Source organism: Dasypus novemcinctus, chromosome 1 (assembly GCF_030445035.2).
Source record: "Dasypus novemcinctus isolate mDasNov1 chromosome 1, mDasNov1.1.hap2, whole genome shotgun sequence".
Lineage (NCBI taxonomy): Eukaryota > Metazoa > Chordata > Mammalia > Cingulata > Dasypodidae > Dasypus > Dasypus novemcinctus.
This window is the reverse complement of record NC_080673.1, coordinates 47,193,557-47,220,248: the sequence shown is the minus strand read 5'-3', so window position 1 is coordinate 47,220,248 and position 26,692 is coordinate 47,193,557. Positions and strand designations below refer to the sequence as shown.

At 37.0% G+C, this 26,692-nt stretch overlaps 1 protein-coding gene across 4 annotated transcripts in view; it reads right to left on the bottom strand.

The window, feature by feature from the left end:
• Window positions 1-360: 360 nt before the first annotated feature.
• The window catches only part of TTC29 (tetratricopeptide repeat domain 29), a 271,916-nt gene continuing 245,584 nt past the window's right edge, over window positions 361-26,692 (bottom strand). For 3 of the 4 annotated variants that reach the window (XM_058284999.2, XM_058284958.1, XM_058285030.1), the window contains 2 exons: window positions 1,381-1,450; window positions 361-503 (listed from right to left, as the gene is read on the bottom strand). In XM_058284999.2, coding sequence (XP_058140982.1) covers window positions 455-503; window positions 1,381-1,450 — 119 coding nt within the window. In that variant the 3' untranslated portion in view covers window positions 361-454. Of the gene's footprint in view, window positions 504-896; window positions 1,058-1,380; window positions 1,451-26,692 lie in introns of those variants that run through there. The other variant, XM_058284978.1, reaches the window with a different exon arrangement.

Genomic DNA, 26,692 nt, shown 5'->3' with positions numbered 1-26,692 from the left:
CAGAGTCCTGGGCTTGCTCTCAGATATATAAATGCACTTTAATTCTAATTTTAGGGCAAAGAGACCAGTGGAAATCTGTGGGTACTACAAAAGATCATTCAGGAATCAGAGATGATATGGAAATTGTTTCTACCAATTCAACAATAAACAACATAGGAAAACCTTTTTTCATATACCTCATCCACAGTTTTTGGTATTTTAAAATTGAATCATGTTTTCTCACTAGGTCAGAATGCTGTTGACTTACTATTCTACAGAAAGTAAAATTATTCCACCCATTGCAGTATACTAGGATTAGTATCTACCAATCAATCATGGAGCATTCAAAGAAACCAGAACTAAAGCATATACTGACCAGGATTAAACAAGAGAAAATTCTTTATTGCTGGTAAAGTACTCCATTCATGAATTGCCTTTGAGCTGGAGATCTTCAGAAAGTATGTTCATAATCACTTTAGCTGTTTTCTCTCATTTTGTAAGATACGTCAGGGAGGGTCCTAAGACTGAAGGATTAAAAAAAAATTTTTGACATGATAAATTCGATTACTTACCATCAGGCAAAAGTATCATTGAATATACTTTGTTTGATAAATGAACTGTTTTGAAAAATATTTATCAATATGATAGCATTTATTGCTTATGATCCAGTAATCTATGCTGAATAGGTTCCTTGGAATTTTAGCAAATATTAGAAGAAGATGCCCTTAAGCTTATAATTATTTTCTCATTAGAAATAAATTTTGATATCACATTCCTGTGGAATAGTGGAGAAGAGGAAAAGTTTTATAGTTTGTTTTATGGATAATTGTTCATATTTCTAAACATTTGGGAGATATTTATTTTCATGAATTTAGATACTTTAGACTAAATTTGTAGTAATACATTGCAATACAAGATGCAATAAAAACATAATCACATTCAGTTTTATTATTACTCTATACTATTTGTAACATATTCCTATTAAAACAGATAAAAATCTAATGTGATATTGTAATTTTCCTCTTGCTTTGCTGTTGTCAAAAGTTGCTTTAAACATCACACTTGATTATCTGTAAATCTGAAATGAAATAAATTACAAAATTAGGTTTTGTATTGGACCAGAAAGTAAAAAACAAAACAAAACACTTCCTTTGAAAGATATTTTGCTTTCCATCATTTTCAGTCAGAGTTTAAAAGATTACAGATCTTTAAGGGAAAGGTTAAGTACCTTATATGATATTTAAAAGTAAATGTGAGATTTAAAAGAAAAAACAATGTTTTAGCATTAGTTTGTCAAGTGCTGGAGGAGACTACTCTTCTGGTGTTTGGAGAATGAGATTAAATTTAGTACATTGCACTAAGTGGATACATAATAGATGCTTTTTACTGGAATCATCTTACCCTGTTAGTTCTTTTTCCGAATGTTCTGAGTGTTGAGATAAACTTTCCATTGTGAATCTTCTACACTCTCCTATTAATAAAGAAAAAAATATGTATAAATTTAACATTTTACCAGGAATGTAGTTTACAGTTACTTTGAGCTTGAGCCTGGAAATCTTTATCCAGGGATGTCTACTTATAACCGAAAAATTAACAGATGGGTTTTGACTCACTGAATTGTATTTTAAGCAATTGCTTGCTTTCTGATATTTTACTATGTAGCCAAAAGAAAATACCAGGAGTTCATATAGTTTACTGAATTATAGCCTTGATGCATGTTAGCCTTTTGAGATAGCCAGAAGCAGATATGTGTAACTGTTGTAAATCACTGAACTGTAACCTACATGCCCTGTTTCTTTAACACGGATGCTATATTTTGAAACTGCATGATCTTACCCAGTAACTGAACAGGAACAAGACAACTAGTTAATGCCCTTGCTTGTATGTCATTATCTTATTCTGCAGCCCTGAAGTGAGTGCCCTTGCACATAAACCCCCCAACTTGGGTGAACTTGCACACAGCACCTTCTTGACTAAAAATGAGTCAGCCCAGGTCTATCCACCTCAAATTCCCGAGTTAAATTACTATACAAAAGCAGTTCTAATCAGAGTGAGCCTGCCTGACATGTGTAATAGCCTAAACTTTAAACCAAGTAAAATAAGCATGTAACCAATCTGCTCATGTTCACCAATTAGACTATCTCTATCCTCCTTATCATCCTGAGCTTGCCTGCCTTTGTTTGAATTTTTTAAAAAAAGATTTATTTATTTATTTCTCTCCCCTTTCCCCCCACCCCAGTTGTCTGTTCTCTGTGTCTATTTGCTGCATGTTCTTTGTCCGCTTCTGTTGTTGTCAGCGGCATGGGAATCTGTGTCTCTTTTTGTTACGTCATCTTGCTGCGTCAGCTCTCCGTGTGGGTGGCACCATTCCTGGGCAGGCTGAACTTTCTTTCGCGCTGGGCGGCTCTCCTTACGGGGCGCACTCCTTGCTCGTGGGGCTCCCCTACGCGGGGGACACCCCTGCGTGGCAGGGCACTCCTTGTGTGCACCAGCACTGTGCATGGGCCAGCTCCACACGGGTCAAGGAGGCCCAGGGTTTGAACTGCGGACCTCCTATGTGGTAGACGGACACCCTAACCACCGGGCCAAGTACGCCGCCTGTTTGATTTTTTGAATGACAGTTTGGAGAAACAGCTTTATAGCCAATAGGTCTTTTGTTCTTCTTGCTTTGTGTTCAGCAATAAATGCTTTCTCTCTTTGAAATTCCAGTGTCACATAATTGGCTTTTCCATGAATATCTGGCAGAGAACCTCCACATTGATTGGTATCATAACTCTTGTACCTGTGTCATTGTGGCAGATTCTTTTGTCCAAAGATGGTTACAACATTAACTCCCACTGTGATGGTTAAGTTCATGTGACTACTTGGACAGGTTATGGTGCCAAGTTGTTTGGCCAAGCAAGCACTAGCTTGATTGTAACTGTGAGGATAGTTTGTAGACTTTAATCATTAATCAGTTGATTGCATCTATGACTGATTATATCTACTCTCAATAAAAGGAAATTGTCTTCAGCAATAAAAGAAATATCATCCTGTCATTTGAAGACTTTAAAGGGAGAAGTGATGATTTCAGCAGTTACAAGGAAGTACTTCTATTTCTGCTTCAGTCAGCTAGCTTCTCCTGGGGAATTCAATGAGATCTTCATCAGAGTTTCCAACTTGTAGCCTGTCCTATGGAATTTGGACCTTCCAAACCCCATAGTCACATGAGCCAATTCCTATAATAAATCTTTTTATAATTACATCCTACTGGATCCGTTTTGGAGAACCCTGACAAATGCACCCACTTTACGTGTTTCTCTACAATGTAACCTTGTCACTTTCCCATCAAGAGGTGGACTCTAATTCCCCTTCTGTTGAAATTGGTCTAGTCTTATGACTTTGTACTCAACAGAATGCAGAGGCAGTGACTGCAGGAAAGGCCGTGTAGTTTCCACCTGGTTCTCTTTGTATGTTTGCTTTGGAGGAAGCCATTCACCATGTAAGAAGTCCTACTACTTTGAGCCTGCCAGGCTGGAGATGCTGTGCATATATGCTCCAGCCCCAGTCCGAGAACCCAGCCTTCCAGTCATCCCTGCTGAGGCCTGTGAGTGAAACTGTCTTGGATCTTTCACACAAGCCCATCTGCCAGTTCAATACGACTTAGTGACCTCACTGGATGATGCCCCACCAAGCCCTGCTGAATTTCTAAACTCACAGAATCTTTGACATATAATAAAGATGACTTATTAAAACAATAATCAGAAGGAGGATTAACTTAGAAAGAATATAGAGTATCCAAGTGAAATCAAATATGGGAAATATATACATATAATTATTTATTTTAATTTCTTAACTTTCATAGCTGCCCATCTACTATTGACTTGAATCCACTGAGACTAATCTAATAAGGTGCTCCTTATCCCTAATTATGATAGGCTCCACCTCACTACAATTCCTGAAACCTTTCCTCTGCACCCTTTGGGATTTTTGGACCATTATTTACAAAATACCTATATTAGTCGAGGTTCTCTAGGGAAACAAAACTGACAGGAGATAGCTGTAAAAAGTATGAGATTTTATAAAATTGTCTCATGTGACCATGGAGATGCACAAGAACAAATTTTGTAGGGCAGGCTACAAGCCAGAGACTCAGATAAAGGTCCTTTTTGAAGATGTAAGCTATCTGAAGTAGAGATGGGGATTCTCTCTACTGAATGCTGAAATCACTTCTCCTTTTAAGGCCCTTTTAAGGCCTTCAACTGATTGAATGAGCCATCACTCATTACTGATGGCAATCTCATCAGTTGATTGTAGATGTAATCAGCCATATATGCAATCAACTCACTGATACAGTCCATGAAGTGCCAATGTATTACAATTAGCCCAGTGCTTGCTTGACCAAACAACTGGGCATCATTACACAGCCAAGTTGACACATTAACCTAACTATCATAATATCATATATCCTCATTCTATTTTCTGAAATTCCCTTTACTTTCTTGGCTGTCCTCTGAGGTCACTACTAGCCAAGATGTCTTTTCTGTTTACGTTTTCTCACAATATTCTTACCATCGGACCTGGAGATAGATAGAAGTCTTCCTTCCTCCTTATTGGGCTTTCAGGCCATTCACCCTCTCTCTTTACTCTCTTCCTAAAACTCATGCCATCCCATTATACCTTCAACTGTTCATTACTTTGCCATCTACTTATATCTGCAATCATTACCAGGTGATTTTATCATTACCATTATCTCTACTTTCTTAATTTAGTAATTTGAATGTACATATAGAAGGGTCTTCCACCCTTGAGCTACTGTCCTCTGTGATCTTTTTCTTTACCCTACCTCATTCATGAATTCCCATGGTCCTCCTTAGACCTTGTCATTACCAGTAATTGCAAGCCCCCATCAATATCAGTTTCTTGAATCTCATTACATCACTGCTAACTCTTATCTTTCCAGCTCACTTTCTAGTACTCCAACCTTAATGATCCTTCAGCCTCTTTGGAACCGCCAATCCTACCACCTGTTCACTGATGTTTCCCATCTTGGAGTATTCTATCCCCTTCCTTGTAATTTAAATTCTGTGGCTGGACACTCCTTTGTATATATTCTCGACTCCTTAACCCTTTCCCACTTTGTCCTGCTCACTGGAAAAATTTGTAACCCTAGTTAATTTCATACTCTTTCTATTTTTCCTGTATTGTATAGCTAACTGTGGCTGGAGAAAGCAGGGTGACAGTTCTCACTTTAAATTCATGGCCACGAACATTAAGTGGACCCATAATATTTTCAGGAAATCCAACTAAACCTTCCTAGTCTATTCATTTTTCCATTCTTCTACATGAATGATAATTAAATTATCTTTTATTTTCTCAAACCTCAGCCTTTCATCTACATCATCACTCTCAGCTGATAATTAAATTTTCAGTTTCATACTGGAAATAAAATCCAGCAGGAAAATACTTTCACAAGCTCTGTGGCAAGATTTGCCCACCTACCTGCTTCTGTGCTTATATACTGTCTTCCCTCCTATTACTTTGGAAGAATTGTCTCCACTTCTTCACCAGGTATCATCCCCTCTTGCCTACACAAGACACAGCTCTAGTAATTCTTTCTGTCTACTACTCATCAGAGTTTTTTGCCCTCGACTAGATCTTATCCGTGAGTGTATAAATATTTAACTGAAGCCACTTAAGTTCTCACCAATGAATGTGGACAGAAGTTGTATATATGATCCTGTTTCTGCTCCCTGAGTGTTAAGACATTGAGCATTTACTGCTCATGCACAAGCTTGAACATGGAACAATTACCCTAAAATTCAGAGTCTACCATGCAGACAATGACAACACCCTAGTGATTCTCAAGCAAAGGTGATTATACTCCTCAGGGAACATTTGGAAATATCCAGAAACTTTTTTGTTTGCCATAACTTGGAGATGTGTACTAACAGTATCTAGTCAGTAGAGGATGGGGCTGCTGCTAAACATCCTACAATGCACAGGACAGTCTCTGGTCCCATCTGCCACACCTCATGATTTCAGTAGTATGGAGATTGAGAACCCTACCCTAGGGTATGAGGGACCAAAAAGATGGAAGGTCAGGAAGTGGACTTGGCCCAATGGATAGGGCGTCCGCCTGCCACATGGGAGGTCTGCGGTTCAAACCCCCGGCCTCCTTGACCCATGTGGAGCTGGCCCACATGCAGGGCTGATGTGCGCAAGGAGTGCCCTGCCACGCAGGGGTGTCCCCCATGTAGGGGAGCCCCATGTGCAAGGAATGCGCCCCATGTGAACAAAGTGCAGCCTGCTCAGGGGTGATGCCGCACACACGGAGAGCTGACACAACAAGATGATGCAACAAAAAAGAAACACAGATTCCTGGTGCTGTTGATAAGGATAGAAGCAGTCACAGAAGAACACACAGCGAATGGACACAGAGAGCAGACAACTGTGGCGGGGCAGGGAGGAAGGAGAGAGAAATAAAATAAAAAATAAATCTTTAAAAAAAAAAAGATGGAAGGTCATGGCCCCTTTGGGGCCATCCCATAAATGTAGACTGCTCACTTCAGTATTAAGAGAAAAATAAACTTCTATATTCTTAGGCTACTGTATTTTTGGGACTCTATCTTAACTAGTATATTCTATCATTCTTTTAGCTAAAGAACTACATTTAACTTCTCAGTTTAATATTGTTCATTGCCCCACAATATACAGAACCATTCTAATATAAAAATGCCTATATTATCATGTTTTGAACTCAGCATTCACTTTGACTTGGCAGGATGTAACAATATCTCTTAAACTTTAGGAATCTTTCCTAGATTCTCTAGTTTGAAATTTGCCTGGCCATTCTTAAATAATTGTTTAGGATTCATTCCATAAGTGCCAAGGAAAGGTGATTTTTATTGTAGAATATTTCCCAAACACATTCTCTGAGAAGTCTGATGTATCTTCATACTATAGAACACAACCTTCTTTAACTAAACATGGGCCATAATTGCTAATTTAAATCAAAGACATTCACGTTCTTTCTGTGCTAGGAAACATGTAAGGGAACATTTAAATTCAACATTCAGGTGTTCTGATATTTCCATTCATTTGCAGAAAGGTGAAAACCACAGAGTTGTTGACTCTTGCTGACTTTGTTACAAAAGCACAGATTTTTGTTCTTTTTTTCAACTTCAATTTTTATTAGAGAAGTTAGAGGATTACATAAAAACCACGCATAAAATAGAATTCCTGTATACCACCTTATCATTAATACCTTGAATTAGTGAGGTGCCTTTGTTGATTCATGAAAGAACATGTTTATAATTGTCTGATTAAATATAGCCCATCATTTATAATAAGGTTCACTGTGTTGTACTGTCCTATGATTAAAACAAATAACATATATGGAACCTAAAATTTTCCCTTTTAACCACATTGAGAAACATAATTCACAATCTTGAGCTACCATCACCACCATTTATTACCAAATTTGCAATCAACCCAAACAGAAACTCTATACAATTTAAACATTAAATACTCATTCCCTACCCCTACTCCATTCCCTGGCAACTGGTTTTCTAGATTCTGACTCTAGGAGTTTGCTTATTCTAATTAGTTCATATCAGTGAGGTCATATGATATTTGTCCTTTTGTGTCTTGTTTATTTCACTCAATATGATGTCTTGAAGGTTCATATATGTTATTTCATGAGTAGAACTTTATTCTTTTACAGGTAAATAATATTCCATTGTATGTATATACCACATTTTATTTACCCATTCATTGGTTAATGGACATTTGGGTTGCTTCTGTCTTTTGAAAGCTGTGAATAATGCTGCTATGAACAGTATGCAAATGTCTGTTCAAGCCCATGCTTTCAAGTCTTCTGGGTATATAACTAGTCATGGGATTGCTATTTGATAAGATAATTCAATACTTAACTTTCTAAGGAACTGCCAAACTGTCTGAAACAGTGGTTGCTCCATTTTACTTTCCAACCAACAATGAATGAGTTTTCCTATTTCTCAGCATCCTCTCCAACACTTGTAATTTTCTGTTTTTTTAAAAAATAGTGCATTCTAATAGGTTTGAAGTGGTACTTCATTGAAGTTTTGATTTGCATTTCCCTAATGGCTAGTGATATAAAGCATTTTTAATGTGCTTTTTGGCCATTTCAGTATTTTCTTTGGATAAATGTATATTCAATTCTTTTGTCCATTTATTAATTGGATTGCTTTTGTTGAGTTATAAGATTTCTTTACAGATTCTGAATATTAAATCCTTATTGGATATGTGATTCCCAATTGAGTATGTGGTCTTTTTACTTTCATGATAAATTCCTTTGGGGAAAAAAATTTAAAAATTTTTAAGAGATCTTATTTATCTATTCTTTCTTTCGTTGCTGGTACTTTGGATATAATGTCTAAGAAACCATTGCCTAACACAAGGTCCTGAAGATGCTTTCCTACATTTTCTACTAGGAGTTTTACAGTTCTGCTTCTTATATTTAGATCTTTGATCCATTTTTAATTTTTTTTTTTTTTGCATAAGGTGTGAGGTGGTGGTCCACTTTCAGTATTTTGCATATGGACATCCAGTTTTCTCAGCACCATTTGTTAAAGACACAATCTTTCCCAACTGAATGGACTTGGCACCCTTGTCAAAAATCGAATGGCCATAAACATGAGGGTTGATTTCTGAACTCTCACATCCATTCCATTGGTCAATATGTCTGTCTTTATGCCATGCTGATTTGATTTGATTACTGCAGCTTTCTACTACTAATAAGTTTTAAGATCAGGAAGTGTGAGTCCTCCAACTTCATTCTTTTTTTCAAGATGGCAATGGAGCTCACTCTTCCATAGAAATTTCGTGACTGTTTTTTCCATTTCTGCAAAGAAGGCTGTTGGGATTTCGATTGGGATTGCAATGAATCTGTAAATCATTTTGGGTAGAGTAGATATCTTAACATTCTTTAGTCTTTCAGTCCATGAACATGGAATGTCCTTCCATTTATTTAGGTCTTCTTTGATTTCTTTTTGCAATGTCTCGTAGTCTTCTGTGTTCAAGTCCTTTATGTTCTTGGCTAGATTTATTCTTAGGTATTTGATTTTTTAAAATTGGTATTGGAATGGATTTTTTCTTGATTTGTTCTTATTATTATTCATTACTACTGTATCAAAACACCACTGACTTTTGTGTGTTGATTTTGTACCCTGCCACTTTACTGAATTCATTTATTAGTTGCAGCAGGATTTTTCAGGACTTTCTGTGTAGAGAATCATGCCATCTGCAAATAGGAAAAATTTTACTTCTTCTTTTTCCATTTTGGATGACTTTTATTTCTTTTTCTTGTTTTATTGCTCTGGTTAAAACTTCCAGTACAATGTAAAATAATGGTGATAGTGGGCATCCCTATCTTGTTCCTGATATTTTAGAATATTACCTCTGAGATGTAGTACCTGGATTGTCTTTAAGTTTGTATCCAGCTAGTGATATGATAGAGAGTTTCTTGAATGCCAGGAACTAATAAAAAAATCAAAGCAAAAACATTTTTCTCTGTCTGCAAGTTGTCTCTGTTTTGGCTTGTGGTCTCCTTCAGAGCTTATCTCTTCAATCAGGAATATCAACTTGATGCAAATGGGGTCCAGGGTTCTCTCTGTCTTATCTGAACCTGCTTGGAGCCAGAGCTTCCTTTCCTGAGCTTCAGCTTGCTACAGGACTTAGGAATTCTGTGTTTACAGGAGTTCTATTGAAAGCTCCCTCTCCACCCTTTGCAACCAGCCTCCTCTCCCCTCCTGGGTGTTCTCTTGAGTGACTTAATGCAGGTAGTCTTTTGCTGCAGACCACTTCAACTTAATTGTTTCTCATTCTGGCCAGCTAATTGTGAGCTCTGAGCAGTTCTTCTCTCTCTAGACAAACCCTGAGAGGTGAGCCCAAGATACATTCTGGCTCAGTCTCTCACTCTTCCACCCAATAGATTGGTACTGACATATAGGTCCCATCACAGGAGCCACTCTGCTCTCTATGGAACAGGGCCAGACACCACATTGGAAATGCAAGAGTGCTGCATGCTGCATTGTAGAGAGAGTGAATGAGGGGTCTGCAAGAATACCAGGAGCTTCTGCTATGGCCTTTGAAGCTATAGTTTCTTAATTCAGCACTTCTCCAGGTCATGCAGCCCTTTAACTGACTTCAGCAGTTTTGAGGAAGCTTAGTCTTTTATGTGGACCCCAGAAGATCATGTCTTTAGAACCAATCCATTCCTGTATATCTATTGTACATGAGACCTTTTGATTTGATTCAGTTAAAGGAACTTCCTTTTGATTAGATCACTCCAGCAGGACATGACCCATGGGGGGTCTTCATCTTTTATAGCGTCCTTTATAAATAGGAGAAACATGCAGAGACACACAGAAGGCCACAGAGATGGGGAGAAGGAACCCAGGAGTTCAGGGAGGAGCCTGGGAGAAAGGAAGTCACAGATGAAGCAGCCAGAAGCTGAAGCAATGAGACTCAGAAGAGAAACAAATGTCTTCATGTGCCTTGTCATGTGAGAAAGGACTCCAGAATTACTGGTGGCTGGTCTTCTGATGATGTCTTGATTTGGACACTTTCACAACCTCAGAACTGTAAGTTTATTAACTTAATAAATACCCATTGGAAAACCCAACCCATTTCTTATATATTGCTCCCAGCAGCTTTTAACAAACGAAAACAGTTACTGTCTTCAAGATTCCTCTGCAGCCTTTGCCAGAAGAGGGTTGGAACAATGGCTGTCCTCAGAGCCATCTCCTAGTGATCTGAAATAACTGAGCAAAGGTAGAGATCTGGGATCAGACCATACACTCCCAGAGTTTGGATAACTAGTTTTTTATGTCCCACCCTTGCACCAGTAAGCTGCTCTAGGAGCCGGAGCTCCAATTCCCCACTGCTGCTGGCCAGAAGGCAAAGGGAAGAGCATTGGTAACTGCTGCAGGGAATGTGAAACTCACCAGTCTCTTTGACAATTTACCAAGCTCTTTCTCCTGGACTTCCTGGATGCTGCACAGCATTCTCCCAGACTAGAGCATTTCCAAGTGGTTGATTGAGACAGTTCTGCCATTTCAGTAGTTGTTTTGGTAGAAGGAGAGATTCCTGCATTATCGTAATCTACCATCTTTCCTCAGTCCTCTCCCTCCTTCTGATTCTTAACCAAAGATTTGTGCTGAGTCTTCCTTACAGCGTGATTTGAGATGTTTGGTCTGTTGGATTTTAAGGAAGCTAGGAGATGGGGACCAATTGCTCTTCACCATGACAGGAGGAAGCCAAGAAAAAGTTGAGTGTCATATTTCTTTATATTGCCTACCATTTCAGTAGAACTATGCACTTCTCTGTTGCTAATAGTAAAGACTCTCAAATGGTAGATTCTCTCAAGTGAACAATGAAAAGAGCTCATTTATACTACCACTTACAGAGAGCAAATAGCATGTCAGCAAATGTGGAATAAACCTACCATCCCGTCCCTTTATTTGAAAATGATGGAATATAATTTCCATACAATACAGTATTACATATAAATGAAATTTTAAAAATGTTATCTGTAGAGAAGTATGGATTGAAATGGAGGAGGCACTACCTGGTAGTAGGTGACTGGAAAGGTGTGTGGAAATTTATAATTTTAGCATGCAAAACATTTTTAGTAGTCTTATTCTAGAAAAGGGTAAATCATAGCTCATATATAAAGGTTGAGTCAGAGTTTATAGACTAGACCCCTGGTAATGGATTCAACCTTTCCACAACAAATCAAAAGTATTGTTGTATGCTCACATGAATATACAGTAGTCATTACCTTAAATTTAAAACTCACTATAGGCAGCAAATACACAGAGCAGGATATGAAGGCTGTATTGTATCAGTGTGGTCTGCAGAGAATTTCTTCATATGGTTTTTGCCTTGTTGAAATATGTGTTGCAGTTCAAAGCTAAAGGGATTACTTTTGAATAGTCATCACAGAGGTTGATTACATTCGTATATCATATTTAGCTGGACCTGCAGGCTATTATTCCATTAGCTATGCAGGTCCTGCCATTGTCAAAAAGTTGATCACCTAATGTTAAAAGACTGTGCTTTTCGTTGACTTTCTCAAAATGACTCAAAAGGTTTTGTTAAAATAAAACTTAGATTATGCTTTATGAAACTGAGTAAGAAGAAATGCTCCATACGAAAAGTCTCATATCTAATGGATCTTAACATTATGCCATTATTAATGGTAGGATTATATTTTCCCTTAGTATTTCAGCACATTTTACTAAAAGTCATAGATTCAATTTTAGTAGAAGTAGTCCTTCTTTCTGGATGATGGTAAAGAGTCTCAGGAACTGATTTTGAAAAGAAAACAAAAGCCTCTCCCCATCCTACCATGTATACAAATCATATAAAGTTATCATCATGCAAGTAAGACCAATATATCAATGTTAATACAATAGTACGTCTACACCAACCTAATTACAATATGGTTTTATAAGGCCATCATGCTGAGGGGAGCACAGAGCTTTGTTTCGAGGAAATCTGTACATAAATGAAAACTATGTCATTCACAATTGATAATCAGAAAATTATTTCTAAATAAGTAAATAATTTTAACAGTTTCTTCTTTGAACAAGGATTGTGTGGTTTAACACTTTTTAACTACAATCATGGAAGAATTGTAAATAAATCAGTTAAAATATATTTTATAAAAATTTTATAAAAGTTAAAATATATTTTATATACAGGGTTTATAATATAATATAAGCCATATATAGATAAGCTTTATTTTTCATCTATTGCATCATGAGTTAGCTACAAATATGTACCCAAATGAAAGTATATCTTTGAAGGAGATATTTACAAGTATGGCTTTATTATTTAAAATAATCTATTCAAAATTTTCACTAGAATCACATTATGAAAGCTGTCCTTTGGAACAAAGATGATTTTAAATCTCTCAGCTGAACAGCTAGCCTTTGATTATGTTCCCAGATGTGGTGATGGATTGGCATAGACTCATGTGTACTCTTTGTCATGCTTGCCCTTGTAACTGATGGTGTGTAAAACGTCTGGTCAGAGAGGCAGGCTGTGATCCTGGAATATAGCCAGACACTGAATTTTGGCCTCATTAGCACTCTTCTCTAATTAACTGAACTTACAGCAAGTGTAAGTTTCCTAATATTTCTTATATTTGTTGCGTCTAACCATCCCACTTGATAGCACAGAATAGAGAAGGAGTGTATATCAGTCAGGAGAAAATAGATGGCACATTCAGCTGGGATTTTGAAAGGACTATTAGGAGATGAGAAACCAACAAAGAATGTTGAGGAACCTAGGGACTAACAGTAGAGAGATGCTATGCCCTTTTCATCTTTAGGGCTGAAGGGTAATGGGGAGAGAATGGTGCTATTGGTCCCTAAATGAAAGATGGAGGAGATTTGGAAAGGGAGTCACCCAAAAGAATATAGAAGCTGCAATTGCGGTGTGTCACAGCAGTGTCAGAACTGAGCTGAAGCAGGGGGGGGAGGCAGAAGAATAGCACCCTGACCTCTGCCCCTTCCTAAACCCTGAACTACTGCTGGTGACTCCCTTACGCTAAACCCAACCCAAACAGTCAGAGGGCAAGGGAATCTGCTTGATACAGTCTACAGTCAGTCTCCTGGGACTCAGAGCAGAGAAAGTGGGAAGAATGGATCTTGGGTTGTGTGGGAGTAGCAGGCAGGAGATAATCACAGAGTGCACATGTCATCTTTCAGCAGAAATTCAGTCATGAGAAGATTGGTTTAAGCATAAACATATTTGATGTTGGCATATGATTTGGTGCTTCATTCATTTTTCCCTCCTTTTCCTTCCCCCCTTCTCTTTACCCTTCCTTTCCTTTTTTTTTTTTAATATTGGTTTGTCATTCATGGAATTTTACATTTCACAAGTCTGTAAAAATTTTATGAACTAAAGCCTGACATTATAAAATTAACCTCACTTTACCAAAAAAATGTAAGTTTTCTTGGTAATACTTTCCTGCTATTGGTTGTTAACAAAGAAAAAGATTATTCTTTTCTATCTATGTTTTGAAGTAGAAATCATGATCTGGTAATTCTATATCTGATGATAATGGTCAAGATATCTTTAAGCTTTTAGGGAGAAAGCATCTTTCAGGTATGGACAGGCTTATGCTTCTAAGACTGTAATGTGTTCTTTCAGAGTATAGGTTCTGGCATTCAGCAAGTCCCTTTACAAGGACTTTTGTTGATAAAATTTATTAAAATTTATGTAAGGATCAGAAAATATTATAATTTAAAATTATAGGGGTGTCTTTCCTTAAGCACCATTTTCTAAAATAGATGGAATGGAAAAATACCTGGATGAAACGTAGATCTCATACTGATGCTTAGAATGATAATAAATTTCTTCTTCTAGGTGACTAAACTTTTTTTTTTTTTAAAGATTTATTTTTATTTATTTAATTCCCCTCCCCTACCCCAGTTGTCTGTTTTCTGTGTCTTTTTGCTGCGTCTTGTTTCTTTGTCCGCTTCTGTTGTCGTCAGCGGCACGGGAAGTGTGGGCGGCACCATTCCTCAGCAGGCTGCTCCCTCCTTCGCGCTGGGCAGCTCTCCCCATGGGTGCACTCCTTGCACATGGGGCTCCCCCACGCGGGGGACACCCCTGGGTGGCTCGGCACTCCTTGCGCGCATCAGCACTGCGCATGGGCCAGCTCCACACGGGTCAAGGAGGCTTGGGGCTTGAACCGGGGGCCTCCCATGTGGTAGACGGACGCCCTAACCACTGGGCCAAAGTCCGTTTTCCAAGGTGGCTAAACTTTTAACGAAAGTACCAGATTCAGTACTATAAATCTGTTCAAACTCTAAATACTTTCTTAATATAAATAAATATGGTGTAGATATTTTCATATAATTCCATTTATTTCTCTTATAGGGCTACATTACAAATACTGCATTTTTCCAGCCCAGATGGAGTAATATAAATCAGATTACACTCTTGCCTGAAAAAACCCTCTCTCCACAAAGAAAAATCCTCAACTGAGTGAAATATAAGAAAAAATGATTTTAAAGACACAGGACATCAGACAACAAAGGTCAGTGAACACAGAGTGACAGGAAATGAATTAGGTGAGCACTATGGTTGTCCCAGATTGCTGTCTTAAGTGAGTTTCCAGATTATGGCTCAGAGAATACAGAAGTGAAGCCTCACAGACTCCCTGAGTTGAGGAGATGGAGCTGAGAGTCTAAAAGACTAAGACAACTGGAGTTTGCAACTAGTGTAGCAGAGAGAAGAATGCTGCCCAGAGAACACAGGAGCTCTATAGAGGGCTGCTCTTGAGTATTAAGTAGTGTATGGATCAAGCATATGTGTGAAGAAACTACTTGAGACTGGTGAAAGAACCACTCAAAATGATGTGAATGAACAGCATACAGTATCCACACAAGGCTGCAAATATTGCCTGTTTTCACTAGCCAGTTTGGAAAACATCATAATTCATGGGGCATTGGGTAGAGTACTCAGAAGCGTCTTGGAGGTGGGGAACAATTATCCCTAGACTAAACTTGGCTCTGGTTCTGCCTAACAGATCTTACAAGTAAAACCTGAAAGAATCAAACTGTTCCTAAGTAACTTAACTACATTCCAGAAAAAAGTTCAGACTACTTTGGGGAATACAAAAGTATCCAGCAACAGAAAACTAAAATATGCAATATCTGCCATATGATAAAAAATTATAAGATGCACAAAAAAGCAAATGAGGTAAAAACAAATCAATCAAAACTGACCCAGAGCTGGCACAGTTGTTATAATTGGAAACAAAAACATTGAAACAGTTATTATAAGTATTTTTCAGACATTGAAAAAGTTAACTAGAGACATGGAAGATATAATAAAGACGCAAATCAAAATTTCAGAGATGAAAACTACAGCTGAGATAATAAATACATTGGATGGAATTAATAAATGAAGAGAACATTGGAGAACTTGGAGACAGAGTAATAAAAACTATATTAAACAAAGCAAAGAACAAATAGAGTGAAAAAGATGAACACAGCATTAGTAAGCTGTAGGGCACATTCAAGCAGTCTAAAGTATGTGTTATTAGAGTTCTGGAAGGAAATGGGTGAAAAAATTATGGTTGAAAAAATTTCCATCACTGATGAAAATCATAAACCCAAAGATACAAGAGCTCAATAAATCCCAGGCTCCAGAAACTTGAACTACACCAAGGCACATCATAAAAAAGATGAAAATCTCAAAAACAGCCAATAAAATACACAGTTTACATACAGAGGAATAAGATAAGGATGACAACAATACATGTGAGAGCTTTCTCAACAATACATGTGAGAAGAGAGAGGAGCACATCTCCAAAACATTAAAAACAGAAATAAAAACTGTCAAGCCTGGTATTCTATACCCAGTGAAAATATCTTTCAAAAATGAAGGCAAAATAAATACTTTTCCTGAAACAATTCATTATCAGCAGACCTTCACTACAAGAAATGTTAAAAGAAGTCCTTCAGCAGAAGGAAAATGACAACAGAAAGAAATCTGGACCTATATGAATGAACGAAGAGCATCAGAAATAGGAAGTAGTAGGGTAAATATAAAACATTTTTTCTAATTATTTAAATTCCCTTAAATGATATTTGACTTACTTAAACAAAAACAATCATATTGTGTGGGATTTAAAACATATATAACATTTAACATTATGACATCAATAGTGCAAAGCACTAGAAGGGAGAAAAGGAAGTACGGTATCTTAAGTTTCTTCTACTATGGGTGAAATGGTATAATGCCACTTAACAGTAGATTGAGATAAATTAAAGTTGTATGCTGGTCATTACTTTGGTTTTATATTTTAGTTTATACTTTCCATTGTGACTGTTTTGGTTAAAAGGGAAAAAAACCCCACAAGATTTGAAGAGCAATTAACATTCCTTAAATTTGAAAAGGAGAAAGAAAATGAGAAAGCTCAAAACATTCATTTTCAAACTTACCCTTTATTTATATTTCCATGAACTGAAACTTGAAAATGAATTAATGAATTCAAAGCAATAAATATTTCATTATAACTGCACTTTCCCCCCTCCCCCCCACACAAAGTTTTAATTTTTGACCCAATTCTTTAAGGAATAATATATTTTATATGAACATAAAAACTAGTAGAAAGATAGTTCGGATTTTTTCTGGTGACTTTAAAAAGATGAGAATTTGGAAAATATACAAGCTCCATCTTCTTTTCATGAATATACTACTTTAGAACAGAAGATTTTATAGGAGATAATATTTTTAATGAATAATCTAGAGATGTAAAAATTAATGTTTTTGTAAAGTTTTCTAATGTAGGCTGAGGTTTTTCAATAAAAAGATGCTGTAAATATACAATATCCAGTCCAAATACAAGAAGGTCAGTTATGTGCCAGTCAAGAGCAAAGTAGTTTCTAGAAATACATCTTCTTTTGAGGATCGAAACAATTCTCCCAGCAAAAACAAAAATCAAAATACTTGAGATCATAAATAAGGAACCCTTCCTTTTTAATTTTCTTAAGAAGGAATGGACCTATTTAAAATAATGACAAAGAGAAATATAGCAAATATGAAACAAATACCATTTTCCAAGTATCTATGTGCTTGCTACTCAAAGCATGGTTTCCAAAGGAACAGCATCAGTGTTATCTGGAGCGTGTTAGAAATGAAGAACCTCAAGTCCTGCTCCAGACCTAGTAATTCAGAATCTGCATTTTAACAGGATGCCAAAGTGATTCATTTGCATATAAAGTTTGGGAATCCCTGCTTTACTCTTATTTATAAAGTACTTACAATTTAACGTTGGAGCAAAATAGCTCGCTGGGTAAGAGAAGTAGTAATGGCGGCGTGATGTTTGTTCAGTTGCAACACTCCATAAGTAAAAATGAAATTTCCAAGGTTTAAGAACTTATTTGGCAGCAGGGAATGTGTTAAGTTTTACTTAAGCCTCACAACCACTTCATGTTCTAGGTATTATTATCCCAGTTTTTCAGACAAGGATACCAAAGGTTAGAGAGATTAAACTGTACAGTATTAAACAGCTCATACAGAGTTCAGTGGAGATTCAAACCCAGGTTTGTCTGGATCCAATGCCCATGCTCAGTATTCCTATACCCATTTTCACTTCAAAGGATTCAGAGGGAAGGTGAATAACAAGAAAGCCTCTCTGACAATGCCCAATGCATTGTGTTAGGCTTGGAGAGGCTGAATTTTTTTGGCTTTGTGAAGAATTGCTGTGGCAAGCCTATTTTGTTCTTAATCGTTGTCTATTTAATTTCTTGTCTTCTAGAGACTGTTCCTAATGCAGCTGTTAAAAAAAAATAGCCACATGTGCCAAGGATCTCCCTGAAGACCACTCGTCTGATATGTAGGTCATGATAACTGAGCTTGGACTAGTGAGAAACCTAATCCAGGGTTCCCATCATATACGTTGTTGCCTTTATTTCATTACACTTTGACTCAACCCCTAATGGATTCAGTTTCATAAAGTCAGAAAAAGAGGAAACGAAAGCAATTTATTCATGTTTTCACTGGAGCTCACTGCAGACATGAAATTTCTCTAAAAATGCAAATCATTTGGTACCACACAAGTGAAACTGGGTAGCTAAAGCTCTTAGAGGAAAGCTCTTTCCCAGGGCTAATGTTTTTATGCCCAGTGATTGAATAAATCGATCCATTTATTACAACATCTTCACTTGGGCTTTGTCCCCTAGATGAATGTATCTAAGGCTACTGGAGGACTTTGCTTCTCACTAAGAAAATTGATTACACTTGTTAATTTGGCTTTTAATCCTAGATATATCAAAATAAATACCATAAACAAGTGTAGAAAATACCAATACAGATTTGTTCAATATCAGATTGATCAAAAGAGGATTTAGTAAGACACCAAGATGTAAAGTACCAATGTACAAACTAAGCCCTAACTTATGTACTATGACACTAGAGGAGCTCAGTATAAAGCTGAAAGAAACTATTTCTGAAAACAGAAAAACAGTGCACTTTTGTTGCATTAAAGAAAAATCCCCAGAAGGCTTACCTATCCAAAGTATTTAACATGAACATTCATTTTTAAAAGCTGTCTTGTCTTTTGTCCAGCCATTCTTGTTAATTCATGGGGTACCATATCACAGATGGCTTTTTTAAGTTACATAAAGCAAAAATTACACTTAACATGTGTAAGCATGGTCATAAAAAATAGATAAAACACTCTTAAAAGCCAAGATACCATAAAGAAAGACTATCAGTCATACTTTTAGGAGATGGTGAGGACAATGAGAAATAAAAATCATACACAAAGAGTCCTGAAATGCCACTTAAAGCAGCTCTCGGCCATTATGGCATGTGTTTAGTAGAACCCAAGTGACAACCCAATTGCTCAGTGGACACTCTTGATTAAATATATTTTTTGTTTCACTTTTATGATAATGAATGAGACAGAAATCCATGAATGACAAGAGCTTTGAAATGCTTTTCCAATAGTGGCTACAGTTTTATGTTGAACATTCATTGTGTCTGCCATTTGATAATCCGTCTTCATTCGTCATTCATTCAACAGATCTTCATTGAGAACCCACCAGATAAAAAACACATGTTTGTGAGATGGTTTACAGGGTACAATTTGCAGCAGTGCTCAGATTAAATGGGTTTGGGATTACATGACCTGGGGGGGCAAGGCGGGGCTGCTCAATCTGCAGTCATGGCATAGCTCTCTGGATTGGAGGAGGGTCATATGTAAAATAGACACAGGGTTTCACAACAAATGCCAAGACTTTATGACAAGACTTTATAACAACGCAAATAAATGTGTTTTTAAAATACTTGTCCCAGGATAACTAAAGCTTTGGGTTTTTCACGTGGAGGACACAGATTCTTCAATAGTGTGATTGGTAGGTCAAAAGGATTGGTAAACAGAGAATCTGTGTGTTAGAACATGTCCCTGCAACACGCCTATATTATGAAACTGTATATATTTTGACATATAGATAAGGAGAAGTTATTTTGAAAAACTTTTTATGGTTTGAATTTAGATATGCAGTTGCTGTTTTTTGTGGTCTTCAGATTATACATGTTTCTCTTTGAAAAGTAATAATTTACCTCTGCATCTTCAGTACCTTACATGATGCGTTACAGATAGTACATACTTAATGTTTTCTGAATGAACACATTTTGTAGCTTATGATTCACTTTAGAAAATGTGACATAAAACATTGCCTGGGACTTAGATGACCAATAAATACCTGATGAAAGAAAGATAAAATGAATGAATATGACTACCCTTGAAAGTTTAGATGAGGGCATGAGAGACTTATAATAATGGCCAAGGTGTTTTTCTTAGTTTCAAATGCCATATATGCATTTTAAATTCTCCAGCAAGATCTACTGACAGATCCTTAATGAGTACATAAAAATATTCAGTGTATTAGTCTGCCAAAGGGGTGCTGATGCAAAGTACCAGAAATCTGGTTTTTGTTTTTGTTTTTTTCAAAGATTTATTTATTTATTTAATTCCCCCCCTTCCCCGGTTGTCTGTTCTCTGTGTCTGTTTGCTGCGTCTTGTTTCTTTGTCCCCTTCTGTTGTCGTCAGCGGCACGGGAAGTGTGGGCGGCGCCATTCCTCGGCAGGCTGCTCTTTCTTTCGCGCTGGGCGGCTCTCCTTATGGGTGCACTCCTTGCGTGGGGCTCCCCTATGCAGGGGACACCCCTGCGTGGCAGGGCACTCCTTGTGCGCATCAGCACTGCGCATGGGCCAGCTCCACACGGGTCCAGGAGGCCCGGGGTTTGAACGTGGACCTCCCATGTGGTAGACGGACGCCCTGACCACTGGGCCAAGTCCGCTTCCCCTGTTGGTTTTTATAAAGGGTATTTATTTGGGGTAAAAGCTTACGGTCACAAGGGCCAAAGTCAGTTCTCACGTGTTGAAGCAAGATGGTTCCTGATCTCTGTGAGTGTTCAGGCTTCCCCTGTGGGCTTCTTCTCTCTCAGCTGCAGGCTGGCATACGGTTTGTCTCTCAGGTCTTCCTCTCTCTCCTGGCATAGAATTCGTTTCTTTCAGGGCTTTCTGTATCAGTCTCGGCTCTCTTCCCAAGGTCAACTGTAAGCTATCAAGCAAATGGCTCATCTCTCCCTGGGGCCTTAGCTGTTTGAGCCGCCTTCTTTCTATTACATGGCAGTATCAAAATGACAAAGTTGTCTGCCCTCCCTGTTTGGCTTCTGGAGTGAGTGTCCATTTATATTGGCCCACCAACCCGGCTTGGCTCAACCTAAGTCACACCTTACAGATGTGGTCAAATCAAAGCCCTAATCTTAACAGGTAATTTAATCAAAGACATCTCAGGTCGAATCTAATGAAATCAAAGGGTATCACACTCAGAGGAATAGATTAGTTTGCAAACATAATCTTTCTTTTTTTGGGATTCATAAAATAATCTCAAACTGTCACACTCAAGTTTTAAGAATTGATTTTTTCCCCCTGAACATATTACTTGTTCATCTTGGAAGTAAGGAGGCAGAGTCTATACTTTTCAGAAGAGTGTCAGGAAAGAAATGAGCTTTTATATACAATTTCTTAAAACACTTCCTTAAATTCTTTAAACAATTTCATTAAAGAAATACCTATTTAAACTTTTCCTTCCTGCTTTAATGAAGAAAGATTTCAACTACACAGATTAACTGAATTTTCATGGTATCAGTTGTTTTATTTTTTAAAAAGATTTATTTCACTCCCTTCTCCCCTACCCCGGTTGTCTGTTCTCTGTGTCTATTTGCTGCATCTTCTTTATCCGCTTCTGTTGTTGTCAGCGGCATGGGAATCTGTGTTTCTTTTTGTTGCATCATCTTGTTGTGCCAGCTCTCTGTGTGTGTGGCGCCATTCCTGGGCAGGCTGCACTTTCTTTCACGCTGGGCGGCTCTCCTCATGGGGCGCACTCCTTGAGTGTGGGGTTCCCCTATGCGGGGGACACCCTGCGTGGCAACGCACTCCTCGCGCGCATCAACACTGTGCATGGGCCAGCTCCACATGGGTCAAGGAGGCCCGGGGTTTGAACCGCGGACCTCCCATGTGGTAGACGGACGCCTTAACCACTGGGCCAAGTCCGCCGCTGGTTATCAGTTGTTTTAAAGAGGAAATGTTTTAGTTTCCTAGGCTGCTTAAGTAAATGCAATGAAATGGATTGAGTTAAACAGTAGGAATTTATTCATTCACAGTTTTGAGACTGAGAAGATGTCCAAATCAAGCATTATGAAGGTGATGCTTTCTCCCTACAGACTGTGGCATTCTGGGGCTTGGCTCCTCTGTCACATGGCGAGGCACATGGTGGCATCTGCAGATCTCTTCTTTTCTAGGTTCCCTTTCAGCTTCTTACTTCCTGTGGCTTTCTCTCTCTCTCTGAATTTCATTCTATTTTTAAGGACTCCCATAATAGGATCAAGATCTACCCTGGATCTAAGCCACCTCTCATTTGGAGGCAGAGTGGACATCATCATCCTAAAATCCTCAAGATTAAGGAATGAACAAACATAAGTGGGGGAATGCAACTGTGGACCAAAGTAGACTGATTATTCTAGCAATGGAAGAACTTGTAGCAGTGATATAAAGGCAGTGGTCACCAGAGGTTCTGAGGAGAGGGAGAGGGAAGAATAGGTGTAGCATGGGCATTTTAGGGACAATGGAATTGCTCTGCATGGCATTACAATGATGGAGACAGGTCATTAAACAGTTTGTCAAAGGCTATAAAATGGTGTGGTGTGAAGTGTAAACCATAATGTAAACTACAGACCATAGATAATAACAATGCTTCAATATGTATTCATCAATTATAGCAAATGTACTACACTAATGAAAGATATTGTTAATAGGGGAAAATGTGAGAGGGGGAGGAAGTGGGGTGTATGGGAATTGCCTATGTTTTTTATGTAATTTGCATGTAATCTAAGACTTCTTTAAAAATAAAGAAAAAGACCCATCCTGAACGAGGTGGGTTATGTATTACCTAAAGTAACCTCATCCAAAGGTCCTACTTACAATGGGTTCACATCCACAGGAATGGATTTAATTTAAGGATATGTGCTCCTGGGGTACATACAGGCTCAAACCTTCACAGCAAAGAAGGTACCAAGTGACCTTTGCTCATTGCAATTAATGTCATTGGTGTACAAATGGGCATAGAGGGGAGAAGAGAGAAAGAATGGTAGAGTTTAAAGATGGTTTATCCTTACTACATAAAACATTTTTTTCCTTTAAATTCTACCTTTTCTGGCTCTATTGCACCATGGTTGAGGAAAATAAAGGTACTGTTCCTTAAAAGAAAAGATATTTTATGTGGAAAGATATTACATAAACCAGGCTTTAATGAATTGGAAGCTATTAAAAATTATAACAATACTTGTTCAGGTGCTAAAAGTTGCTGGAAAAAGATTATTTTTATGACTGATTCCATGTGACTGGATTAAACTGAAGAAAATTTTGATGCCGTCACTGAAAAGCCTATTACATATGTATGTGTATACACACACCCACACATATAAATACTTTTCATCAAGGCATATATAAAAATATATATATGGAGAGAGGGAGGGAGAGAGAGATTGCATCATTCTTAATAAAACCAGAAATAAAAAACCTAATAAACCAGGAATAAAAAACCAAATAACTATGTAGTTTAAAGTTGCGTTGATTTGCTCCTGCATAGTGTAGCATTTTGCCCTACATATTGGCAGAGTAAAATAAATTATATGCCAATTTCATAGAGTCCCTTATATTTATATGCCTAAACCTTCCATTTAAAAATTTTTTCTGATGCTTTCTCTGCCTTTGCATCTCCCATCCACTTGTCTCTTACTCATGTTACTCTGTTTTCTTGTTTAAATATAGTCATAACATTTCTATTCCTTTTTGGCAGCTGGTATCTTGCTCAGGGTTGAGTGATACTTTTCATTAAGATGGTATACAAACAACATATTTTGAATGGTGTTAAAAAGAATCTGATGACTCTATGGGGAAACCTTTTTTAAACAATAAAATATAAACTGTGTAGTGAAGAGATTGAAACTTCAGAAAGTAAAACGAAGTCTTTTTGCTCTGACATTATTAAAGAAGAACTTTATTAAACATTTTTTGAATGGGTAAAAATATTCAGTCCTAAGTATTTTGTAATTATTTTTTGAATGGGTAAGGCATGCACATGGTGTAATTGTTTAAAGGGTGTACAGTGAAAAATCTGTTTCAAGTTCCTGTGCTCCAGCCACCTACTTTCCTTCCCCAGAGGCAGTCACTGTTACTGTTTTTTGGATATCCTTTCAGAAACACTCCATGCATATACACAAGGATAAAGAAATGTATTTACCGATGCCATTTTTAATTTTGTGTCTTCTTTTATGCAAATGTCACCATACCATGCACATAATTCTGTATTTTATTTTAAACAGTTTATCCTGGATATCATTCTCTTTCCTTACATATAGAGTTGCTTCATTCATTGGTAACACTGGAATAGTATTCCATGCATGGATATACCATAATTTAACCAGTCTCTAAATGTCCTGTTGAACATTTAAGTTACGTGCAATCTTTCATTGTTACAATGTCGTAAATCAATCCTTTTTCATCTGTAAGGCTTTGGCATTTGCTTGTGCTTCAGTCTGGAATGATCTCAGATCTTCTCATGGTTTACTCTCTTACTTCATTTGGGTCTCTCCTGAAATGTTACCTCCTCTGAAATGTCTTCTTTGTCCATTCCATTTGAAATAAAATTGCCCCACTCCATTACTATAGTGTTCTATTTTTTATAACACACTTTACTAGCCAATATTCTATTACATACTGAGTTGCCCAGATTTATTTGCTGCTGTGTCCCCAGTGCCTTAGAGAATACCTGGCACATAGAGATGCTTAGTAAATAGTTTTTGGATGAATGAATAAATGAGTGAATGGATGTTATTATATCTATTGGATAAAAATAGAATTATTTGGTCAAAACTCTGCACATTTAAAATTTTGATCCTGCCAAACTATTCTCCCTAGAGATTCTATCTGTTCTTTTGCCAGTCTTACAGGAGAGATCCAGTATAGTTACATGCTCACCAACACAGCATGGTATCAAAATTTTGCAAATCTGATAGTTGAAAAAAATTTTTTTGTAGTTTTAATTTACCTTTTCTTTTTATGACTAATAGTCATCCTTGTTTTCACATTAAAATTTATATTTCAATAAACTGTCCAAGCCTTTTTACATTTTTAAAATTGGGATTTTTGTGTTTTATTTATTGATTGACAAGATCTTTATATGTAAAAGAGATGAACTCTTAGTGATATTGCAGTTATTTTTTCCAAGTTCATTTCTTATGTTTTAAACTTAGTTTGTGGTGCCTTTTGTTATGTTTTATTTCTATGAAGACACATTGTCATTTTTTGGTTTCTATGTGTACATTGAAAGGCTTTCCCTAATCCAAAATTGTTTTTTAAATTCTAAAATGCTGTCATTTAATATTTTATGGTGCTATATTATGCATTTTAGATTTTGACTGCCATGGAATTTATTTTGGTTTAAAGAATAAAGCAACAATGTAGTTTTATTTTATTCCCATTTGGTTATCCTCACAGCATTTATTGAATAATTCATATTTGCCAAGTGGTATATACTATCTCTCTGATCATATACTAATTTCACACTATAGTTTGATTTATTTATAGACTTTATATATTTAAAATTGATAGTCTATGCATGCTTCAATACAATGCTCTGCTTTAATTTCTTTATGTTTCTTATATGTTTAAATATCTGGTAGGGCAAGCTTTTTACCTGGTTCAATTTTTTAAAAATTATTTTCTTGGCTATTTTTCTATGTTATCTAATTTAAAATAGCCCCTGACAACCACTGATTTGTTTTCTACCCTATAATTTTAAATTTGCCTTTTCCAAATATTTATAGAAACCATATGTAGCCTTTAAGCCTTGCTTTCTCTTTTGGTTTAGCATAATACATTTGAGATTCAATCATGTTGTTACAGGAATCAATAGATCATTCCTTTCCTTTTTATCACCATTGCATGAATGCAACGAGTTAGTTCATCCATTCCCTAGTTAAGGGACATTTGGATCGTTTCCAGCTTTTCGTTATTACAAATAAAGCTGCTATAAACATTTGCATACAGATTTTTGTATGAACATATATTTCCATTTCATTTGGGTAAATAACTGTGAGTGGGATTTCTGAATTGCGTGGTAAGTGTATATTTAACTTTATAAGAAACTGTCATTTGTATTCCCAGCAGCACTGTATTAGGGTTCCAGTGGCTGTGCATCCTTGCCACACCTGGTGTGGTCAGCTTGAAAATTCGTCATCCAATAGGCATAGAGTGGTCTCTAATTTATATTTCCTTGCTGACTAATGATGCTGAACATCTTTTCATGTGCTTATTGCTATCTGTAAACATTCTTTTGTGAAGTTTTTCTGTTTAAACCGTTTTGCCCATTTAAAAAATTATGTTATTTGTTTTCTTAATGTTGTGTTTTGAGAGTTCTTTATGAATTCTGGATACAAATCCTTTATCAGATATATGGATTATAAGTATTTTCTCTCATTCAGTGCTTTGTCTTTCATTCTCCAATTTTGTTCTTTTTGATAACTGTTTCAGCTATTCTACTGCCTCTATAAATAAATTTGAGAATCAGCCCGTCAATTTCTACAACAAATCC